This window comes from Epinephelus lanceolatus, chromosome 3 (genome assembly GCF_041903045.1).
Source record: "Epinephelus lanceolatus isolate andai-2023 chromosome 3, ASM4190304v1, whole genome shotgun sequence".
In the NCBI taxonomy this organism is placed as follows: Eukaryota; Metazoa; Chordata; class Actinopteri; order Perciformes; family Serranidae; genus Epinephelus; species Epinephelus lanceolatus.
In genome coordinates, this window is record NC_135736.1 from 20195984 (window position 1) to 20215367 (window position 19384).

At 41.6% G+C, this 19384-nt stretch overlaps 2 protein-coding genes across 4 annotated transcripts; one reads left to right on the top strand and one right to left on the bottom strand.

The window, feature by feature from the left end:
* Window positions 1–311: 311 nt before the first annotated feature.
* cant1b (calcium activated nucleotidase 1b) lies at window positions 312–9475 on the top strand. Of its 3 annotated transcripts, none has more exons than XM_033624154.2 (5): window positions 312–470; window positions 5119–5715; window positions 5807–5947; window positions 6204–6407; window positions 7386–9475. In XM_033624154.2, the coding sequence occupies exons 2-5, from the start codon at window positions 5178–5180 to the stop codon at window positions 7754–7756; spliced, it is 1254 nt and encodes a 417-aa protein (XP_033480045.1). In that variant the 5' UTR covers window positions 312–470; window positions 5119–5177; the 3' UTR covers window positions 7757–9475. The 3 variants fall into 3 exon arrangements, with proteins under 3 accessions (XP_033480045.1, XP_033480046.1, XP_033480044.1); XM_033624155.2 differs by lacking the exon at window positions 312–470 and adding an exon at window positions 859–881; XM_033624153.2 differs by lacking the exon at window positions 312–470 and adding an exon at window positions 3030–3138.
* ogal (O-GlcNAcase like) lies at window positions 8188–17825 on the bottom strand. The gene is made up of 17 exons (XM_078166104.1): window positions 17430–17825; window positions 17170–17221; window positions 16748–16845; window positions 15227–15357; window positions 14669–14840; window positions 14386–14484; window positions 14149–14288; window positions 13892–14036; window positions 12942–13043; window positions 12573–12829; window positions 12300–12483; window positions 11217–11302; window positions 10995–11087; window positions 10837–10910; window positions 10640–10760; window positions 10429–10558; window positions 8188–10018 (listed from the first exon to the last, which is right to left on the bottom strand). Exons 1-17 carry the CDS (start codon window positions 17500–17502, stop codon window positions 9882–9884), a joined length of 2094 nt encoding a protein of 697 aa, XP_078022230.1. The 5' UTR covers window positions 17503–17825; the 3' UTR covers window positions 8188–9881.
* Window positions 17826–19384: the final 1559 nt, after the last annotated feature.

A 19384-nucleotide genomic window follows, 5' to 3' on the forward strand; every position in this document is an offset into this window, starting at 1 on the left:
AGAGGGATAGAAAACGGGGGCAAAGCAACCATAAAGAGACACAATACAATCACAAGAAATGCAAAATGACAGCAAAAAATAGGCAAAAGCACCTCAAAGTTGGTGCGTCTTGCTCTTATGTAAGAGAGGTGGTGGGGCCTTTTGTGCCCAGGGGCCCACTGTCTCGTATCCGCCCATGGATATAGATAATTAATGGGTCAAGGTCCAAGGGGCTCAACAGCAGTTTATTACCCTCTATTAAAAGTTAATCCTTTTTGTCACCCTGAGGAAAAAATGAGTATGAGTCACAGGGAGTGGTGAGATGTATTTTGGATATCAGTGGTTAAGTTTCTGTCAGACTGTGGGCAGTTGACGCCATCAGTTCAGTTGCCTCAGGCTCCAGACAGGAGGAGCTAATCGTCGAGAGGTTGCTAACCTAACAGTCCATCAAATATGGCCAGCCGGTCGGGCATGAGGACCCTCTGTACCAGGTAAGCCCTGAAATTTTTAACAGTCACGAAATGACGACTAGATAAATCGGAACTCTTCTGCGTCTTAAGTCCGGTGACTAAGCTCGTTATTACCGTTAGCATGTCAGAGGTTAATGCTCGCGAGCTCAAGTTGCTAGCTGCGGTTAGCATTGTAGCTAACCGTTTAAATGGAACTGCTGTCTCCTCGGCTCTTTATATAAGCAAGTGTTTAGCAGTGCTAACTGATGTATTTTATTCAGAAGTACGTCGGCTTTATATCGTTTAACTTTAGTGTGATTGAATTTGTGTTAAGATTAGAGGTTTAACGTTTTGTTTACTTTAGTGGAGCTGGTCAAAGTTTACAAGTGTTGCCGGGGGGAGCTTCACTGACTCGTCATGACTCTGTGCCGTCGTGGCTGTCTGAGAGCACAGGTATGGAGGAAGAGGGAGCTGTAGCGTGAAATAACATCCATTATCAAGAAAGAAATGTCTCTTCAGCCATATTGTTAATCTGTTAGGGACTGTTCTTTACGTAGCAGAGGAAAGGGGTGACGGGGGTGTTTTATTTTATTTTTTTCTTAAATTTTGACTCTCTTCAAAGCTACAGATATTTTCCCTTGAGCCTTTATGAGTGACTGGGGAAAGTGCCAGTCACCGATGGAGGCTCCACCATAAAATAAAATTTGTTATTCGATTTTTAACACTTACCCTTCGATGTGTAAAAGTTAAAAGTAAAGTTAAAGGAGAAATCCTGAGTTTGAAGAAGCCATGGCTTTACACTCTTGTCTTGCATGCTGGTGGTTAGTCAGTGGAGACAGTTTATTTTTGGCCATATTTTAAATGAGATATAGCCTAAAGTGATTTCATGAAATATCTGGTTATAATTGTTTTTCTAATGGAAGCATTCGTTGCACATGATGTGTCCAAGGACCTTTTGGAAATTTCAAAATGTAACATAATGTCTGTTTTTACAGTTTTTCAGCAATGATAAAATGTGTTATTTTAACAGATTTTTAAAGAAAACATGCCTGATTTTTGCATACCCATCAGAGCTGGAAATTAGCACCAGCCACCAGCCAAATGCTGGTAAAATATGCAAGTGGCTGCTTGATTTGCTTTCCAACCCTGATGCCCATTGTATGCTTTTTTAAGAAGACATGCCTGGGTTTTGAGTAGAATTAATACAAAATACAGCCATTTAAATCTGTATGCCCCTCCCCTAAGCCAACTTAAAAAACATAAATCCCTCCCAAATGCTTAAAAAAAATGATGACATGCCTCCCTCTTTTTGCACCAACCCTTTCCCCCTTATAAATAACGAACAGACCCTTATCACCAACAAAGACCAGGTAAGCACTAGTGCTTTTGTGTTTTAAGTTGACTCAACAGTATACAGTACTAAGAAGGTCTTGGAAACTGTTGGAACTGTTATTGGTCAGTGTTAAAGCAACACAAGTGATTACTCAGCTGCCTGCATCTGTAGCATCTTCCTCTATTATTGAATACATGTTAATAGTAAAAGGAGGTGTTTCTGTTAACTTGGATAGGTTTTGTTATGATTATGAGTGTTTCTGAAGGTCAGATTAAACCAACGGAAGACACAAACATTTACACCGGTGGTTTTCCCTGTTTATTCATCGAGTTGGATGTGACTCAAACTGAAATCTGTGTAGAATAAGATACATATAAATACCATAACACTAAGACATCTCCGTCACACCTACATATGCTAAATAACAGTCACAGACAATAATTAAGCAGCGCATCATAGTAGGAAACCATAGTTTGAGAGAAATAAAACCTTAACTTAGGGTCCAGCTCCTAGCTTCAAGCATTATGACATGTCTATGACAACAGAGTAAACTCCTCTCACAGGAGAGATGTGTTAAAAGCTCCAGAAAAAGCCAGTCAGTGAGAGTTAAGATTGTCTTTCAGTCAAATAAATAAATCAACCCTAATATAAATGAAGGGAAGCAAGCAACATTTCACATTTTAAAGCTGTAACCTGCAAATATTGGGTAGTTTTGCTCAATAAACTGGTATAAAAAATAGTAGTAAAATGGGAAATTATACAGTTTCTGTTGATTGACATCCTTTCAGAAGCAGTGCTAGAATCTCACACACAGACACATATTTAGAGGCGGGTGCTGCCCATGTTGTGACCTTAAATGACACTGTGGGCATGAGACATAATGGTGAGTCTTAGACGTATTCAAGCCATCCAGGGGATTTGGGCTTATACATATTGTGTGGTAACATCCAACCACATTTAAAATATGCCCTCATTCAAAGTGCAGCCTTGGCTATTAAAACTGGTTTCGAAACTCTTTGTTCAAAATTCAATGTGCTCACTGCTAATCAGTAATTGCTGACCAGGCCTTATTCTTTCTTAATCCCACTGTTGTTAAAACTCAGACACGCTATACCTTTTACAGGTTTGGTTTCCAGCCTCACCTTCCTAAGCGTTATCATTTTTAGAGAAGCCTCACTTTTTTTTTCTAGACTCAACAAGCAGGGGTAGAAACTTCAGAGTGTCATGGAGAGAAAAGGAGGAGACTTGGTGAGATAGAGATCAGTTATTCATGTGGGACACAGTGGCCGAAGGGACGTGGAGTTTATCATGGGATGCGTGCGAAGGCAAACAGCATGATGGTTACAGCGTGTTCAGAGGAGAAGAGGCGAAGGAAGGGTGAATAATTGAATTCTTCACACAGCATATAGCATACAGGGAGGCAGTGTTTGGGTCTGTGCATCGCGGGATGGGAAACAGGGGCCGTGCATACAATAGCGACAATAAGGGCATTATATATTGGTGGAGAGTGTGCCAATTTGACATGTCCATGTGTGTGTGTGTGTGTGTGTGCGTGTGTTTGTTTGTTTGTTTGTGTGTGTTAAAGAGCATGTTAGTTAAGGAGTATGAGTTTGTGTGGAGGGCTGCTGAAGAGACAGAAGAGAGAAGTAATGGTTACCAGCTGTAAAGGATGTTAGATTATGTGGTGCACTACAGTAATACTAAACAGCCTCTTGGTAAATATTTCTACAAACTGGTTTGTGTTGTCACCCATACTTTTAAGATAGTAGTGATTAAAGCAGACTATTCTCCCAGGCTGATATCGTTCTTTCACAGAAACATTTTGTTAATGCTGTGGTGACAGTTGGCCTATTTTGGGTCGTTGCTAAATGGTGATGATTTATCAGTTTAATTACACAAGTGCTCTGCTACTTCAGTCCCACCTAGATATTGCTTTAGCGCTGCAATAAATGTTTAATATACAGTTGCATTATCCTCCACTGCTCAAGATCACCTTTATTGTAAAGCTGAATTTGTTGTCGCACTAACTTCTTACAAGATTATGCTTCAATCATATGTTTAAATCTGGAGCAATCATTCCTAATTGCTAGGAAACTGGTTCACTTTTTCAGGAAATTGCTTTCTAAACAGCAGGAATAAAGGTCTGGTGTGCTACATTTGCAAAAAAAAAAAAAAAATCTAGTAAATTTAAGTATTGTTGGTTGTGTTTGACTACTATTAAAGGCATGTTTAAATGTTTTAATGACTCAGTGCAGACGGGTGGAGGGAGCTTAACCCATGACTGTGCTGAAGCGTATTTACTGTAACTATGGTTGCCATTGACAACGGAAAGGTTGAGGTTCACCTTGGTACTGTTGTTCTCACAGACCAAGCACACCTCTCGTATTTCAGCAGGCAGGTTGTCTGTTGGCATGTACATATACATACCAGCCCTATACCGGTTTGTCAGACCTTTTTGTAACTCAAATGAAACCATCTGTATGTAGATCTAAAGAGGAAACTATAATTCATTAACACATGTGGGTTCAGTCTGTGGATCCCAAGATCTTCTGCACATTGTTAGCACAGTTTTAGATCTTGACATTTGGTGAAATCACAGGTATTAAATGTGTTTTCTGGCTTTTAGCTTTAGATAAGTTGTTTATAACACTGATGTGTACTACCAATAGAAGACTACAACAGGCATGAGAGGTGTCAAACTTCTACTACACAGAAGAATTATAGGAATAGATGATCATCAGGAGCTGGCTGTTTCCACACACAGCACTAGTGATGTGTCATTTTACAAACGAATATCTTTGGGGCTCAGAGAGACAAAGTCATTTGACATGAACATCAGAACACAGTGAAGTTAGTGATATGCTTGTCGTTCTGAGAAGACGCCCCAGCTTCCTACTCAGTATGCATATTAGAGGTTCTGCGAGAACAGTACAACACTCCGTTGTGTACAAAGAACAATGGGAACAACAGCCCATTTTTCTGACATGTTGTCCTCCTCCCCCATGTTTATTGTTTTATCTTCCCCAGCTATTGTTTTCAGTGTTTTTTTTTTATTTAAAATTTATACAGAGTTTGATGAAATTAACAATACACAACTTCACAAACAGTGATTTGATCCTTGTCAGCTGAAAACAATGCCATTTGTAACATGTAATGAACAATAACTAGACAATTTGACATGTGATTTGAATACCTTAAGAAATGTTAAGCAGACTTGGCATGTTTAAAACAATTTAATAATTCTTACAGTTTATGCAAACCCACTTTTCTCCTCTTTTGTCAGTTTTATTATCATTTACATTTTGTGCAACCACGTCCGTCATCAAGCCTCTGATCGGATGTGCTTCTCTATCCCAGGCTATAGTGGTCATCACCCCCAGTCCAAGCCTGACAGTGAGGATGGAGAAGATACTTCCATGACCTCCTTTGGTGTTGCCGTCCGAGGCCTCCCCCTGGCCTTGGCATCCATGACCCAAGCTGCCTCCTCAGACTCACGCTTCCACCCTAAATGGCGGGCGATTACTGTGGCCACCCTGCTGGCTTTAGTGCTCATGTTGTACCTGCACCGGACAGTCGGGGACAGAGACACTGTCACCAGAGGTTACAACCGCAACAGGTTTCACAGTTTGCAACTGCACAGTGAGGGTGACGGTGACGTCTTCAGGGACATTAACAGACAAACTGCACGAGGCCTCTCCCGGCACCAAAGAGCGGAAAAACCTTACAATGACACATACCCGTTAAGTCCTCCAGAGAAGACAAAGCATGGCATTCGTTACCGGATTGGTGTGGTTGCAGATCTGGACACAGCGTCACGTAGCTCTAAGGATCAGACGTGGTTCAGCTACATGAAAAGAGGGTACCTGACTGTTTCGGACAGCGCTGACAGACTGGAGGTGGCGTGGGATGCTGAGACCGTCACACTGGAGAGTCATCTGGCTGAGAAAGGACGAGGTAGAGGGACACAAACTGATCTCTGCTCACAATGTTTGTGTTTTCTCATCAGTATGTTGGTTACCTCACTGTTTGACTTGCTGTGCTGCAGGTATGGAGCTGTCTGAGCTGGTGACGTTCAACGGTCAGCTGTACAGTGTGGACGACCGCACAGGCGTGGTGTACAGGATTGAGGGCAACCAGGCTGTTCCCTGGGTTATATTACCTGATGGGGATGGCTCAGTCTCCAAAGGTCGGTCTCCAAAAGTCGCTCACTCTATCCATTGTATACATGTAGATCCTTTGATTTGTACATTCTTTGTTTTGCACTCAAAAATTTGAGAATGAAATTCCAAAAATATAGTATAAAGATAGCCACTATAGCCTTTCTTAGATTGTTTCAATGTGTGATGTGCCGTATTGTTGTAGCAAACAACTTTGGAAAGGTTGGCAGCCATTTTACGAGGTTTACATTCCCTCTTACAAACCAGTCGTTGTTCTGTGTGCAGGATTCAAAGCAGAGTGGCTGGCAGTGAAGGATGAGCACCTGTATGTTGGCGGCCTGGGGAAAGAGTGGACCACAACCTCTGGAGAAGTTGTCAACAACCACCCAGAGTGGGTGAAAGTTGTGGGCCACCATGGTGATGTGCAGCATGAGAACTGGGTGCCACACTACAACGCCCTGCGGAGCGCAACAGGGATACAACCACCAGGTCCTGACCTTTTTTGTTTGTTTGTTTCCTCTTCTTCTTCTTTATAGTCCTGTCCACTTACAACAATTACTGAATTTGCACCAAGAGTGTAGATTGGGTTTCAGATGTCAGGGGTTTCTTCATCCAAAAATAGACAAAATAGACAAATAAAACCTTGAAATAAATGGTTGTAGTAAAACTATTTAAAGTTTACATTTAATTTAACTGAAATAAAGTGTTCTGTTTGCATCTTTAAAGATTGAGGGGCTGTCCACACCGCCGCGGGTATTTATAAAACCGTGACACTTTGCTCACGGTTTGGCCTTTTCATCCACACCTTACCGCAGTTTTGGGCCCCTGTAACTCGAGTAATTTGTAACCGGAGTCCAGGGTGAACTTTTTGGAAAAGTCCGGTGTCAGCAGTCATGTGTGGACAAGATAACCGCAGTTATTTTGTCTCGTCTCCATTGTATGACGTCACAGTGTGCGATGTAAACAGAAAACAGCTGTGTTATTTAGCAGCATATATATATATATATGTATATATATATATATATATATATATATATATATACACATACACTTTACTTTACTTTACATTACTTCCTTCTTATTGGCTACAATGGCCTTACAGTTAGGAGTTATATCGCCACCTACTGCTTTGGCATGTGTATTACATTGCTTGATAGTGGAATTTGCGGTGTCATGTGGACGGAGGTATTTTTATTACACCACTCGTATGGACGCAGATTTTATGAAAACTGGAGGCCAAAAAAGTTCGTTTTTAAAAATACCCGTGCTCGTGTGGACTAGGCCTCAGTGTGTATGAATAAATCACCTGAAAATAAGAATTGCGTTTTTGTTACCTTAGAATGAGACATTTATATCTACATAGGAGAATGAGGAGGAAATGACACCCATAATTGGCAGTCACATTTACACACAGTCTCCATAATTCATCTGTTAACTCTCCGTTCTTCAACTCTGCTTGTTCTATAGGCTACCTTATCCATGAATCAGCAGCGTGGAGCGAGCGTCTCCAGCGCTGGTTCTTCCTCCCTCGCCGTGCCAGTCACGAGCACTACGAAGAGACAGCAGACGAGCGGCGCGCCACCAACCTCCTCCTGTCCTGCCCCGCAGACTTCAGCTACATAACAGTGCGGCACGTTGGACCCCTCAACCCAACCCACGGCTTCTCCTCGTTTAAATTTGTCCCAGACACAGACGATCAGATAATTCTCGCCCTGAAATCAGAGGAGGATGCAGGCAAGATTGCCACCTACATCATTGCGTTTACGCTAGACGGTCGGGTGCTTATGCCCGAGACAAAGATAGGGGATGTGAAGTTTGAGGGGCTGGAATTCATTTGAGGACGGCGCTGAAAGTGCACACAGTCCTGGAGGATAAATAAATCTGCAGGTGTCCTCTGTAGTTTAGACTGGACTGTACACGTGCAACACTGTTCCTTTGAGTCCTTAGTATTACATTCCCCTCAGTTCTACTGTGCAATAATGTCGTATGACCCAAAAATATATATTTTATAATTATATTGTGTGATAAATGAGAGGAGCAAGAGAAAGGGCAGGAGAATGCTGCATCACAACCAGGGAGGACAATTAAGTGTCACCACTTCAGTTTATATGTGACATGTTAAGGCGACACAACTGACTCGCTGTTACAGAAACAGTCACCACCCAATAAGATTTTAAACACTTTTATAATTAGACACTACTGATATTCCAGAGGAGTCTGGGTAAAAAGAAAACTTTATATACGAGTAGCAGTCAGTCTATCAAACACGGGGGGCCAGATGCATAAAACTCTGTGTAGATTCATGACTAAAACTGTGTGTAGGCACAAAGGCAGAAATGTGCACATGCATTATTTTCGTCCGATTTATAAAGCTGTGCGGCACCTGATCCTGTTCTCTAAATCTTGATGATTGTGGCACATGCACAAGCCTGATTTCCACACCCACAGTTCGCCATAAATGCTTGTAGAAATGCCCTTAAACATCTGTTTGCATATCTATACCACCACTCATTAGACTTGTAAATAAGACGCACGATAAAGAAAATGCAATTTTATGAACTGTCGCGTCAGTGAGGGCCTCTAATGGTAGCAGAGCAGCTGTCAATACACACAGCTGTGGATATTTGTAGCTTCTATTTCACCAATTGATCACATATCTGCAAACCATCATCACGGTAAAATCTCAATCATCATTATTGTTAAACGTCAGAAGGATGATCAATGATACATTCATAGCGCTCATGTTGAAACTGACTTTATAAAGTGCTTCACAGGACAATATCAAATAATCACTAACGGAGATGAATGTGAATAAAAATGATGACGAAACTCACCACTCAAACACTTAATTTATGAATGTGCCTTAGATTGAAATGTTACAGAGCACTGTTTAGACTGCAAAAACAATATCACAGTCAGTGATGGTGATAACCTAAAAATGTTATCTGTTTCTCAACTTGTTTTTAATCTCCTCCTTATCATTTCACCCGAAACTAGCTCAGCTAAAAACGTGTGTACGCCTGGTTGGAAGAATGTGTGAGTTGCGCACATTCTTCCTTTATAGGTACCGGTTATTGTGGTATAAGCATATTTCTTTTGCAAACACATCATTTATGCATCTGGCCCCGGGTAATGTGGATCTCCTCTCCTGCAGCCAAACTCTGCTGGTCAGACACTCAGGGGAACAAACAGGATAAAATATTTTAAAGAAGAGAAACAAATGTCCTTCAGTTACTTGAAATATTAAACTCACTCATTGCATTATGTTTTATCTTCATTTTCAGACACACTGAAGTCTCTGTTATTTGATTTCTATTGATGTAATGGGTCTAATTACTGGATGCATATCAACTTCTGATTCATAAAGCACATGTGATGAGTTCTTCTGAGCAGGTCCACAAATGGTTCTCACACATTTTAATAGACTGAATATCATTAGTTTCTTAAGCCAGAGAATAATTGAAACACCAGCTATTTTATTTAAACAGTAACCATTCATATATTCATTTTGTACCCTCTCAAAATACAAAGAAATAAATTATCTCGTTTGAATGTTTTGTTGTGTATACGTCTTGTTTTTAATGTCGCCAACTGTGAAGTGTCAGATGCAACAAATCAACATTTTTTTTAACGTTTTTATTGTGCTGGGTTAAAACAACAAATTTATCTCAAAAATAATCACTTTACATTTTAAAATATTAGTGTCTACAAAATCAGTAGTATTTTGCATTACACATCTGTTACTCAGATTTCATTTAGCGTTTCCTCGACTATTGTTACAGCTATGTAGGAGGACACTGGCGAATGGTGATGGTTACTAGATTACACATATCATATCAAATGATATTAACTGATCAGAAATGACGATGGAGTTTGGTTTGACATGATGCAAAGTTAGCAATTAGTCACAGTTTCATCTCTCAACATTTCAAACCTGAGGAAAATCCTTGTGATCGATCTTGTTCACAGGCTTGTCCCCATGGCGAGGATGCCTTCAGGTAGTCCAGCGATTTGTATGGGTTTGAAGGAGCCCAGTTTAGTGTAGAAGTCGAGCATCCTGCGATCACTCTGCCTCAACTCACAGAACGCTCCTCTGGAACCTTGAAAGTCGGGGAAAAGGAAACAAAGAAGATGTTTGAAATTTCGAGGATTGTGCTTCAAAATGGAATTCATTGATACTGGTACAAAGTCGTGCAGATTCATAGATGCAAAGCTCACAAAACCAGCTGATACTCTCATGGCACAGCTGTGGTGCATGAGGATTCAGAACTGATGAAGCATATAAGAATATAAGAATTTAAAACTATGAGTTTTAAATGACCCCAATATGCCTACATGTGCATGAATAAACAGACGCTGCTAGCAGGAGTTGGCAGGTGTGGAGCTGCTGTGACTGACTGAGCAGCGCCTCCTTGTGGAGAATATGCAGCCTGTTAAACCTGAGTTTATGAATTGATTACGGGCCAGTTTCATGAGGCTCATCTAAGAATTATCAGAGGCCTTGACCTACCACTGCTCCTGATGGAGGACAACAGCTGACCAATCATACGCTTGGCTGGAGAGGGATCAGTGACCCGGGGCAGCACTTGTATGGTAACCAGGGAGGGGAAGTCCTTCAACACTGAGTCACTTACTGCCCTCTGGAGGTTTGAGATAAAACAAAACAAGTAACGCTCTGTATCTTCATCTGGTATTTTGGAAACTACTCAGATGCTGATTACCTGAATCTTGGCTGCAGCTGGTTTGGCATCAGTGAGCGCCAGGGCGTAACCACACACCCCAATCTCATCCTCCAGAACAAGACCACACTGAGGGGAAGGGGAGATCTCACCTGTTGACAGGCTGCAGTGGGGACAGAGGGAATGTTAGGACTTGAGTATAAAAGCATGAATACTCCAGAGTGAAATCTGACTCTCACCTGTCGCAGATCATCAAGGGGACTCTGCCGTCTCCTGCGCTCTTCATCTCCGTGAAAATCCTTTCCACCTCCATCTAGTGCAGAAAACAAAACTGTAACATCACTACTGAATTTTAGTCAAAAAATTATCACAATGTCTAAAGAGCTGAAATCCTAACCTTATCCTCAGGGCAGTACGACCGTATGCAGTAGACTGCCGTCATGGGAGGATGTCTGTACAGGTCCCTGTTTCCATGACATGGCAGCATTCTCTACAAGTACAGAGGATAATCATATTCAACATATTGATGGATGCTTGACACGTAGTGATTAATGGGAGAAATGGTAGCTTTAATGTGGCCTAAATGACCAAATATGTCACAGTCTTTAGATGACGTTACCTGGAACTCTCCAGAGAGGCCTCCTCTGAAGCCCCAGGGTTCAGGATCATCATTCATCGGCTGGGCTGAGGGTCGACCCTGCCCTCCTGAGGAAAGCAAACACATTATAACATGATGCTTACGTGGTTAAAGAGATAGTATGAATCTTGTGAAGTGAGGTTGTGTGAGATATTTATCCATGGGCACTGCATTACCTACAGTAGCTGTCAATCAATACACCCCCGCTTTGGAGAAGCAGGCAGGAGTACTGCCATGGAAGCTAAACGATGTACTGCTGTGGATAGGTGCACAAACAATACTTGTTTTATAAACCTAAAAGAGTCCCACCTAAAAAATAATATTAACAGGTATATTGTAATATTTTAACTGCTTTACCTTGCCGTAAAATAGTGCGTTTTTGGCGGGGAACTGAAGCCATTACATCACTCTCTTCAAAGCCAGACTCCACTGACAAAAACAGTAAAAAACAGTACAGTTTAGCTTGCTGAATACAGGAGTTGCTGATCCATGGCTGCCTCGATCAGTTAGATTGTTTGTTATTGTGTGACTTTAGTGAGTCCAAACTGAACCTTTAAAACCCCAAAGTCACAAAGTTACACAAACAAACTAACTGATCACGGCAGCTGTAGACCAGCAACTCCTGTGTTTAGCGATGTTAAATTAGTGTTTATCTCAATGGAGTCTGGCTTTAAAGAGAGTGATGTTATGGCTTAAGTTCCCTGTTGGAAATCGCTGTCTAACAGTAAGGTAAAGCAGTGAAAATATTCTAAATATAGCGTACACTTAAACTGATATTGATATTTTTTAGTTGGGCCTTTTTTTAGGTGGCTAAATAAGGTTTGCCGCTGCCCCCTTCCACAGCAGTACATTGCTTAGCTTCCATGGCAGTACTCCTGCCTGCTTCTCCAAACTGAGGGTGTGTCGATAGACATCTACTGTAGGTAATACACTGACTAAAAATAAGTACGGATTAAAATTTGTTATAAATGTGGGTAAAGATGAGCAACATAATGAAACACAACTAACCTTTTACAAACAAGCCTGTGTGGTTTGATGAATATTAGAAGATTTGGATTGTCTTACCGAGTGTTTTAATGTAGGCTCGAGCCAAGCCAACCCCACTCTTGATGTCACAGATGTAGTTGTAGAGGTCGTACAGAATGCTGCGGTTGGGGGCATTGGACAGACGATTGAACATCTGCACCACTGCTTCGCACATGTCATCAAAACGCTGCGCTCTCGAACGCCACTCAACACTCTGGGAAAACTGTGTTTAAGCATATATTTAGATGGTGAAGAACATTGTTCACAACATCATCTGCTGTGGAGAAAAAAGTCTCAAACATGCAACACTACCTTGTCTGTTTCTGCAGCGGCATCCCAACTGTGGGTCTTGAGCCAGTCCAGCTCCTGCAGCATGGTCCTGGCTGTTGCCCCGTGTTCGTACGGCAGGTAGAAGAGGTCTGACAGCAGCTTCAGGTCATCCAGGGTCAGAGGCTCTGCTGTGTACAGCGGGTTCTCCCCAGGTCCAGGAATGTAGGAGCTCTCTCCCATGTCTGTCTGCATGGGCTCCTCATCTGACGACTCCTTCTTGAGACGAGCTGCAGGACGACCTGGAGAGACATGGACAGTGATGGCACATGTTGTCTTAATGTGATATCCACACCATCGCTACCTTCCACTCCTGCCACTGTTTGTGGTTTAATGAAAAGTATTTTTTCATACCTCCAGGTTGATCAGTGCTCAGAAACTCCTGCAGCCAGTCAGTGAGGGCCAGGGTCAGGGCTTTCTGGGGGCTGTAGAAGGGGTCCTGCTCCTCATCCCCTGCTGATAACGGTCAGAGACATTGAGACATTGCACAAAATCCATACTTAAGAAAGAGACACAAAACAACCACAAAGAGACAGAAAACTACAAACAAATACACCAAATTACCTAAAAGAGACACAAAATCATTAGAAAGAGACACAAAACAACCACAAAGAGACACAAAACTACAAAAAGTACACATAATTACCTCAAAGAAACATGGTATGACTACAAAGAGACACAAAACAACCACAAAGAGACACAAAGCTACAACAAAATACACAAAATTACCTCAAGGAGACACAAGATGAAAAGAAAGAGACACAAAACAACCACAAAGAGACCCCAAACTACAAAAAATACACATAATTACCTCAAAGAGACACGGCATGACTGCAAAGAGATGTAAAACAATGGTGTCTTGCTCCTGTGTAGGAGAGGTGGTAGGGCCTTCTGCATGTTTGTGCCCAGGGTCCCATTATTTCATAATCTGCCCATGGCTGTGTCAACCATTTTCTAAAGATTTCAAGCAGCCACTGGTCTCTGTTCACGCTAGTACTGTTTAAAAAATAAACTTTATAATTCAAAACCTGCAAACGCTTTGTATTATGTAATATTTCAGCCACATAATCCTGTCTTTATGCATGTACGTGATTAGGGGAAGAGCTTATTTATCTTGTGTTTTGGAAAAAAATGGCAGTAGGACAGACACCATCTCCTTTCCCACATTCACTAGAGTTGTACTGCTGTATTGTTAAAGTCACATTTGAGCCGGGCTGCTCTGCGTCCACACCAAAGCTGCTGTAAGCAATAAAAAAGGCAGCATAGAAAGTTTTATTTCATTTCAAGAAAAGCTAGACACTCACCCATCTCTACATCCCTCTGTCCTCCATCAGGGGTTGCTTTGCACCATGTAGCCAAGGTGTGGATGGCCACAAAGTTTGGGTAGAACTCACAGTTGGGATTGGTGAGCACTCCTCTCAGTTTGGGAATCAGCTCAGTGGAACGATCCTAACAGGACAAGATCATGTTAATATAATTATTTCTGGACACAGATCACATTGGAGCTGATACACACATCTCAAATTATAAATATAAATAGAGATTACAGTCAGAAGCTGACCTTGTATGGTCCGAGGAAGAGCCTTTGTGGGTCATAATCGTTTGCGTGGATGTTGTCCCATATAACTGGTGGCCTCTTCAGGACGGAGGACACCTCTTCTATGGACTCAACAGAGATTTTGTGGGACACCACTTTGGGGCCTAAACAACACAAAAAGGAGAGTGAGTGCAAAAATATGCATCATAAAACTGTACCTTTGGCTACTTCTGTGAAGGCTCTAGGTCAGTGCGGCCTTACCAGTCCACAGTATGTCTATCCCCGGCAGCAGCTTCTCTCCCACAGTGTGCAGGTAAGAGGACTGGGACACAGTGGGAGTGCAGAATGCAGCACAGTAATCTGGAGTGACAGGGACAAAACACGTGCCAATGATAACAGTAACAACAGAGGTATCACACAGTGCTTACATGCTTAAAACTCCCCTGTATTCAACAGGACTAAATAATATTTGAGACATTTTACAAAACAAACCGCATTGTGCTCGTTCATTTAGCCACAGTGTTGGGCAACCCCACTGCCTGACCTGTAGGACAGAAGAGGAAGTACTCAGGGTCTCCCAGGTGCTGGTACACCGCGTTAGTGATGGCCACCTGAGCGTGGGCGAAGGAGCTGAAGGCCTGCTTATCAGCTGGACACATCTCAGTCTCAATGTCATCAAACAGTAAAGAGAAGGACCTGCAGCCAAACTGCTTCACCTGAGGGAGAGACAGGACAGCTTTGGGTTTGGAGATCTTTAAGGGACAGTTCATCCCAAAAGCAAAAATACACATCTTTCCTGTTACCTGTAGCACTATTTCTCAATCTAGATTGTTTCACAACAGGTGAACTGTCAAAGCAAATTTTCACTTAGGCTTATAAAGTTATTCTACCAGTAATTAAACCTACTTCCTGCAGCAGTATCAGTACCATCAGTTGCCCCTGACCTTGCAGTGTATCAAATGCTTCTAATTTATTGCTTCATGTTTCATATAAATTAATGTGGTGTCCATATCAAACCCTCAGAGAGCCATGGAGCTAGATACAGCTGAGATTAAATTATCTCTCGTGCACCACCCTTCATCTCTGCACACAAAGTCCTGACCTGATCCAGTTTCCTCTTCAGGGCGGCAGCCTCTTTGGGGTTGGAGAAGGTAATGTCCAGGCCGGGAGAGATCGCGTAGATGAACTCTACGTTGTGCTGTTTAGCTGCTGATATCAGGGCGATGAGTTGTTCTAGGGAAATGATAAGAAATTAAATATACTGTTCTCTTAGTTAAGGGAATATTTTAAATGAATGCTGTTTTTAAGGGGAAGTAAATGATGCACTGGTTCCCAGTTTGGAGTATTAGGTTTGAGCAATGCCAACCAATCTATAAGTCTCAACCGATAAGGACATTTGTGGGCTACCCAAGAGTAGATTCTCAGGTCTGTGATCATCAAAAACACCACAATAAATTTAAATCAGCTGTTCTGTTCACCCCACATCCAACATTATTACGCCTTGAATATTTGCAAGGGGAAAGTGACGGCCCAAAGTCCACTGAGAGTGTATGTTTTGATACACGCTTGGAGTCATTAGGACATGATAAATCACCAATGCCCTTCAGTAACATTATTGATAAGATGCACCTAATTAACAAAGGAGAGGCTCCAAACTGAGCAATTACACAATGGCTCTGAGGAGATAATGATGACTCAGAGTGGGACTTTGGTATGACACTGACATAAAATGAGAAAAGTTGATAACTACAGTTTAGAAATGACCACATCCTTTGAATTTGTGGGTGTGTTATATTGTTTTTGGTTCAGTTTGCATTTGTGTTGTCACAATCCTGGAATTAAATTGAATTGTAAAAATCAATAGCATTTTCAGTACCATGGGGAAAAAACTGACAGTGAGGGCATATAATTTTACATTTTTATAAAAAGATACATATAAATAAGCTATAGCATGACAACGTTTGTTAGGCATTCACAATAAAAAGAGGCAAGAAAGCACAGCAATATGTTTCGAAAAATTTATATTTTTGACAACACTAGTTTGTGAATTAGGATCATGATGCCAACATGCACTCCATGATGTGAATACAGGTCCAGTTAAGGATATTTTTAGTTTCAGAAACTGTTTTAATCTTTCCGGAACATTAGCGTCCATTAGTGTTTTATGTATGCCTTATGTATGCCGCCAATAAAGTATGAAGGATATTTTTGAAATTCAGAGGTGGGAATGAAATTTAATCTAAACTTACTGAATCCATTGTACACAATTAGGAAGTTGTTGCACCAAAACTAAGCTATTTAATTTTGCATCTGTCTCGATACAAATGTGTGCAGACAAGATACTTCATTGGATATGAATGCATGAGGGAGATGAAAGCTATCCCTGATGAGATGGGTGAAAATATTGATACCTGAGTAGTATTGTCAGATCTGTCACATCATCTAATTTAAATTAAAAAAAGAAAAAGGAAAGAGATTCACTATTCTGCTCGGAGTCTATCTTACAGTTTTATTCATTTCTAGTTACCAGGTGATCTCAGGCCATCCTCCATGTCCAAGAGTCAGGTGAAATTTGGGGTTTTATTCAGTGAACACGGGGAGCATGTGAAGACGTGAAACTCACCTGCCTCCTCAGCAGTGTACAGGTCCCTCCAGTACATCCTGTGTTTGTAGTCATCCTTGGGGGCGTACAGGTACGTGTTCAAACCCCACTTCTGCTCCCTGTGGAACCCAACACCAGCAGTCAACAATTACATCAAGTATTAAGTTAGTTTGGAAATGATGAGAAATGATTGAATACAATGGATCATTCTGTGTGTTAGAAGGGAGACAACAAATCCATGTGTGTTAAATATTAATGGTCCGGTGTTGGCAGTCTTTCAAGTGTCCTCAACTAAAGGTGGATATCTAATAAACAGCAGCACAAGGCAACACTCAATATGAAGCAAATACCATTTTTAGGACAGGCTCTGCTTTCATGTGACTGATTTTTTTTTAAGTGTATTCATTCTCCTGTTTCATTCACTCACAGCAGGAGCCACATACCTTTTGAACAGCTCTGTTCTCTGCTCCATAGTCCATGGTCGCCCATAAAAACCTGCATCAAGCAAAGGTCAAGTTATGCACCAAATGTCTCCTTACCAGAAGCGATCAATACATGACTGATATCAGAATAAATCTAACTTCATCCTGCTAGCTTGCAGCCTAACTTGGATGTTTGCATCTTGTTTGAGGTGCTGTACTCCAACTTGCCCAACACTGGGGTGTGGTGGACCAGTTTGGGCCCCTGCTCCCAGTCTGCTCACCTTCCACGACTCCACTGATGAATCGCTTGGTCCCAGTGTGGGGTCGCCCCCCGGTACTGCCCGGCTTTGACATGGTTTAGTGTTTAGTTTAGTGTTGAGTTGTCGTGTGTCTCTCGGTCTCTTCCTCCTGTTTACTAATGCTCACTCACAAGCTCCCCTGACAGCGCTGTCATAGCTTTGTATGCCAGTCTTTAATTTGATTGACTTTTATTGAACCGTCCTCTCACGCCTGCGCAGACCGGTCGGAGTTACGCACCGTAAGCATCGCGCAGCATGATGCTAACATGGTCTAAAGTCTGAGGTTGTAATAAAAACTGAGGGCGAATAAAAACCAGCTCTTATTTTGTGATGACTGAAGTTCAGCTCAGACAGGCAGGCAGGCGCGTGCTCACTGTTGACTGAACGTCAACGTGTCTGACCAACGGCTCAACGTCTTAAAGGGACAGTGTGTACCCGTGTCTTAAAGGGACAGTAGTACCCACCTGAAAACACGGAAGGAGCACTCAAATAACAAACACTTTGGATTTCTTTCATCATAGTTCTGCAGAGAGGTGGGAACAGCTCATGATTTTGCAAGTGCCAAGTAAATCTCAAGTCTTTGCATTCACACGTGCTAAACTATCGGGCTGCACCATTGTTAATGGCATTACATCTGAACTGAACTGAATCTGTGCCATGCAAAATTTTCTAGTGCAATGGTGCCTAACATTTCCAAATGAATGAATGTGAAATCTGTGTATTATCAGCTTAAATATCCCCTCCAAGTGTTTATAGACATGCTTATAAAATACTGCATGGAATTATCTTTTATATGTGTGTGTGTGTGTTTTTTCCACGAGAATTGCCTGGTAAGAAAAATATTACAAAATATTACATACTTATATTTTGCTTTGTATATTTTTGCACTGATGCTCCGTGTTTGCACTATCCCTCTGCTGCTGTAATGTTGAAAATTTCCCTGCTTTGGGACAAATAAAGAATTATCTTAATTCACAACTGCTCCTCGGCACTCCTTCTCCGTCAATGGGATATTTCCAAAATCTATGGACAGGCAAATGTTCATTTCTAATAGATACAAGGTGTCTCCTGTTTAACTGGAAGGTCCATCCTTAGTGTGTATGCAGCTTCAAGTATAAACTTGGATATTGGACCATTATTAGCTCCAAACTAAATTAGTTGTGTAGTCACAAAACCATGCTTGCACATACATGTCTTTAACTGAGAATAAAGGTATGCACAAAGAAACTTTCCTCCTTCAGCAGACGTCACAAACGTTTAAAAAAATTCTGCACATAGATCATCCTGAACAGTGAAGCTCAAACATCTGAGTGAGTAATAATAATCCAAACACATTTTTGAGTGGACGGGGACCTTAAACGACCACTGTACTTAATTGTAAGGCAGCATATTGGCTTATCTTGAACCTCTCACCTCTCAAAGGTCACTGTTGTCACTGTTATTGTTAAAATCATACTAACATGATCAAGTGGCTCCCAGTCAGAAGCCCCAGTGGATAAATACTTTGTACATCTGAAAATGGAGCCAAGAAAGTGAGTAAGCACAATGATGACTCAGCAACACTGAAAAAAGTAATGATGTTTGTAAATTGAGCTCAGGGAATGTGGGAGGTTGGGTGTGGATGTAAAGACATTTTAACATGTCATTACAGGAAAAGCACAGGTGCAGCCGACAACGCTGCAGGTTTGGCAAAGACACACATGAAATGGGGGGTTTGAGCATCAAACACACGATTTCCTTCATTCTGGTTTATCTTTATGCACCTTTTATGGCTTTTCTGCATCAATTTATGTTGTAGTTTTGTCAAGTTGAAAGTGCTCTACTATTTTCATGTTTTTATTGGGGGTGGGGGGCAGATATTGAGGTGGACATGTCCCCTGCGTCCTCCCTGAAATCTTCCTCTATAATAGCATCATTAATGATGGCTCTAGAAAGCC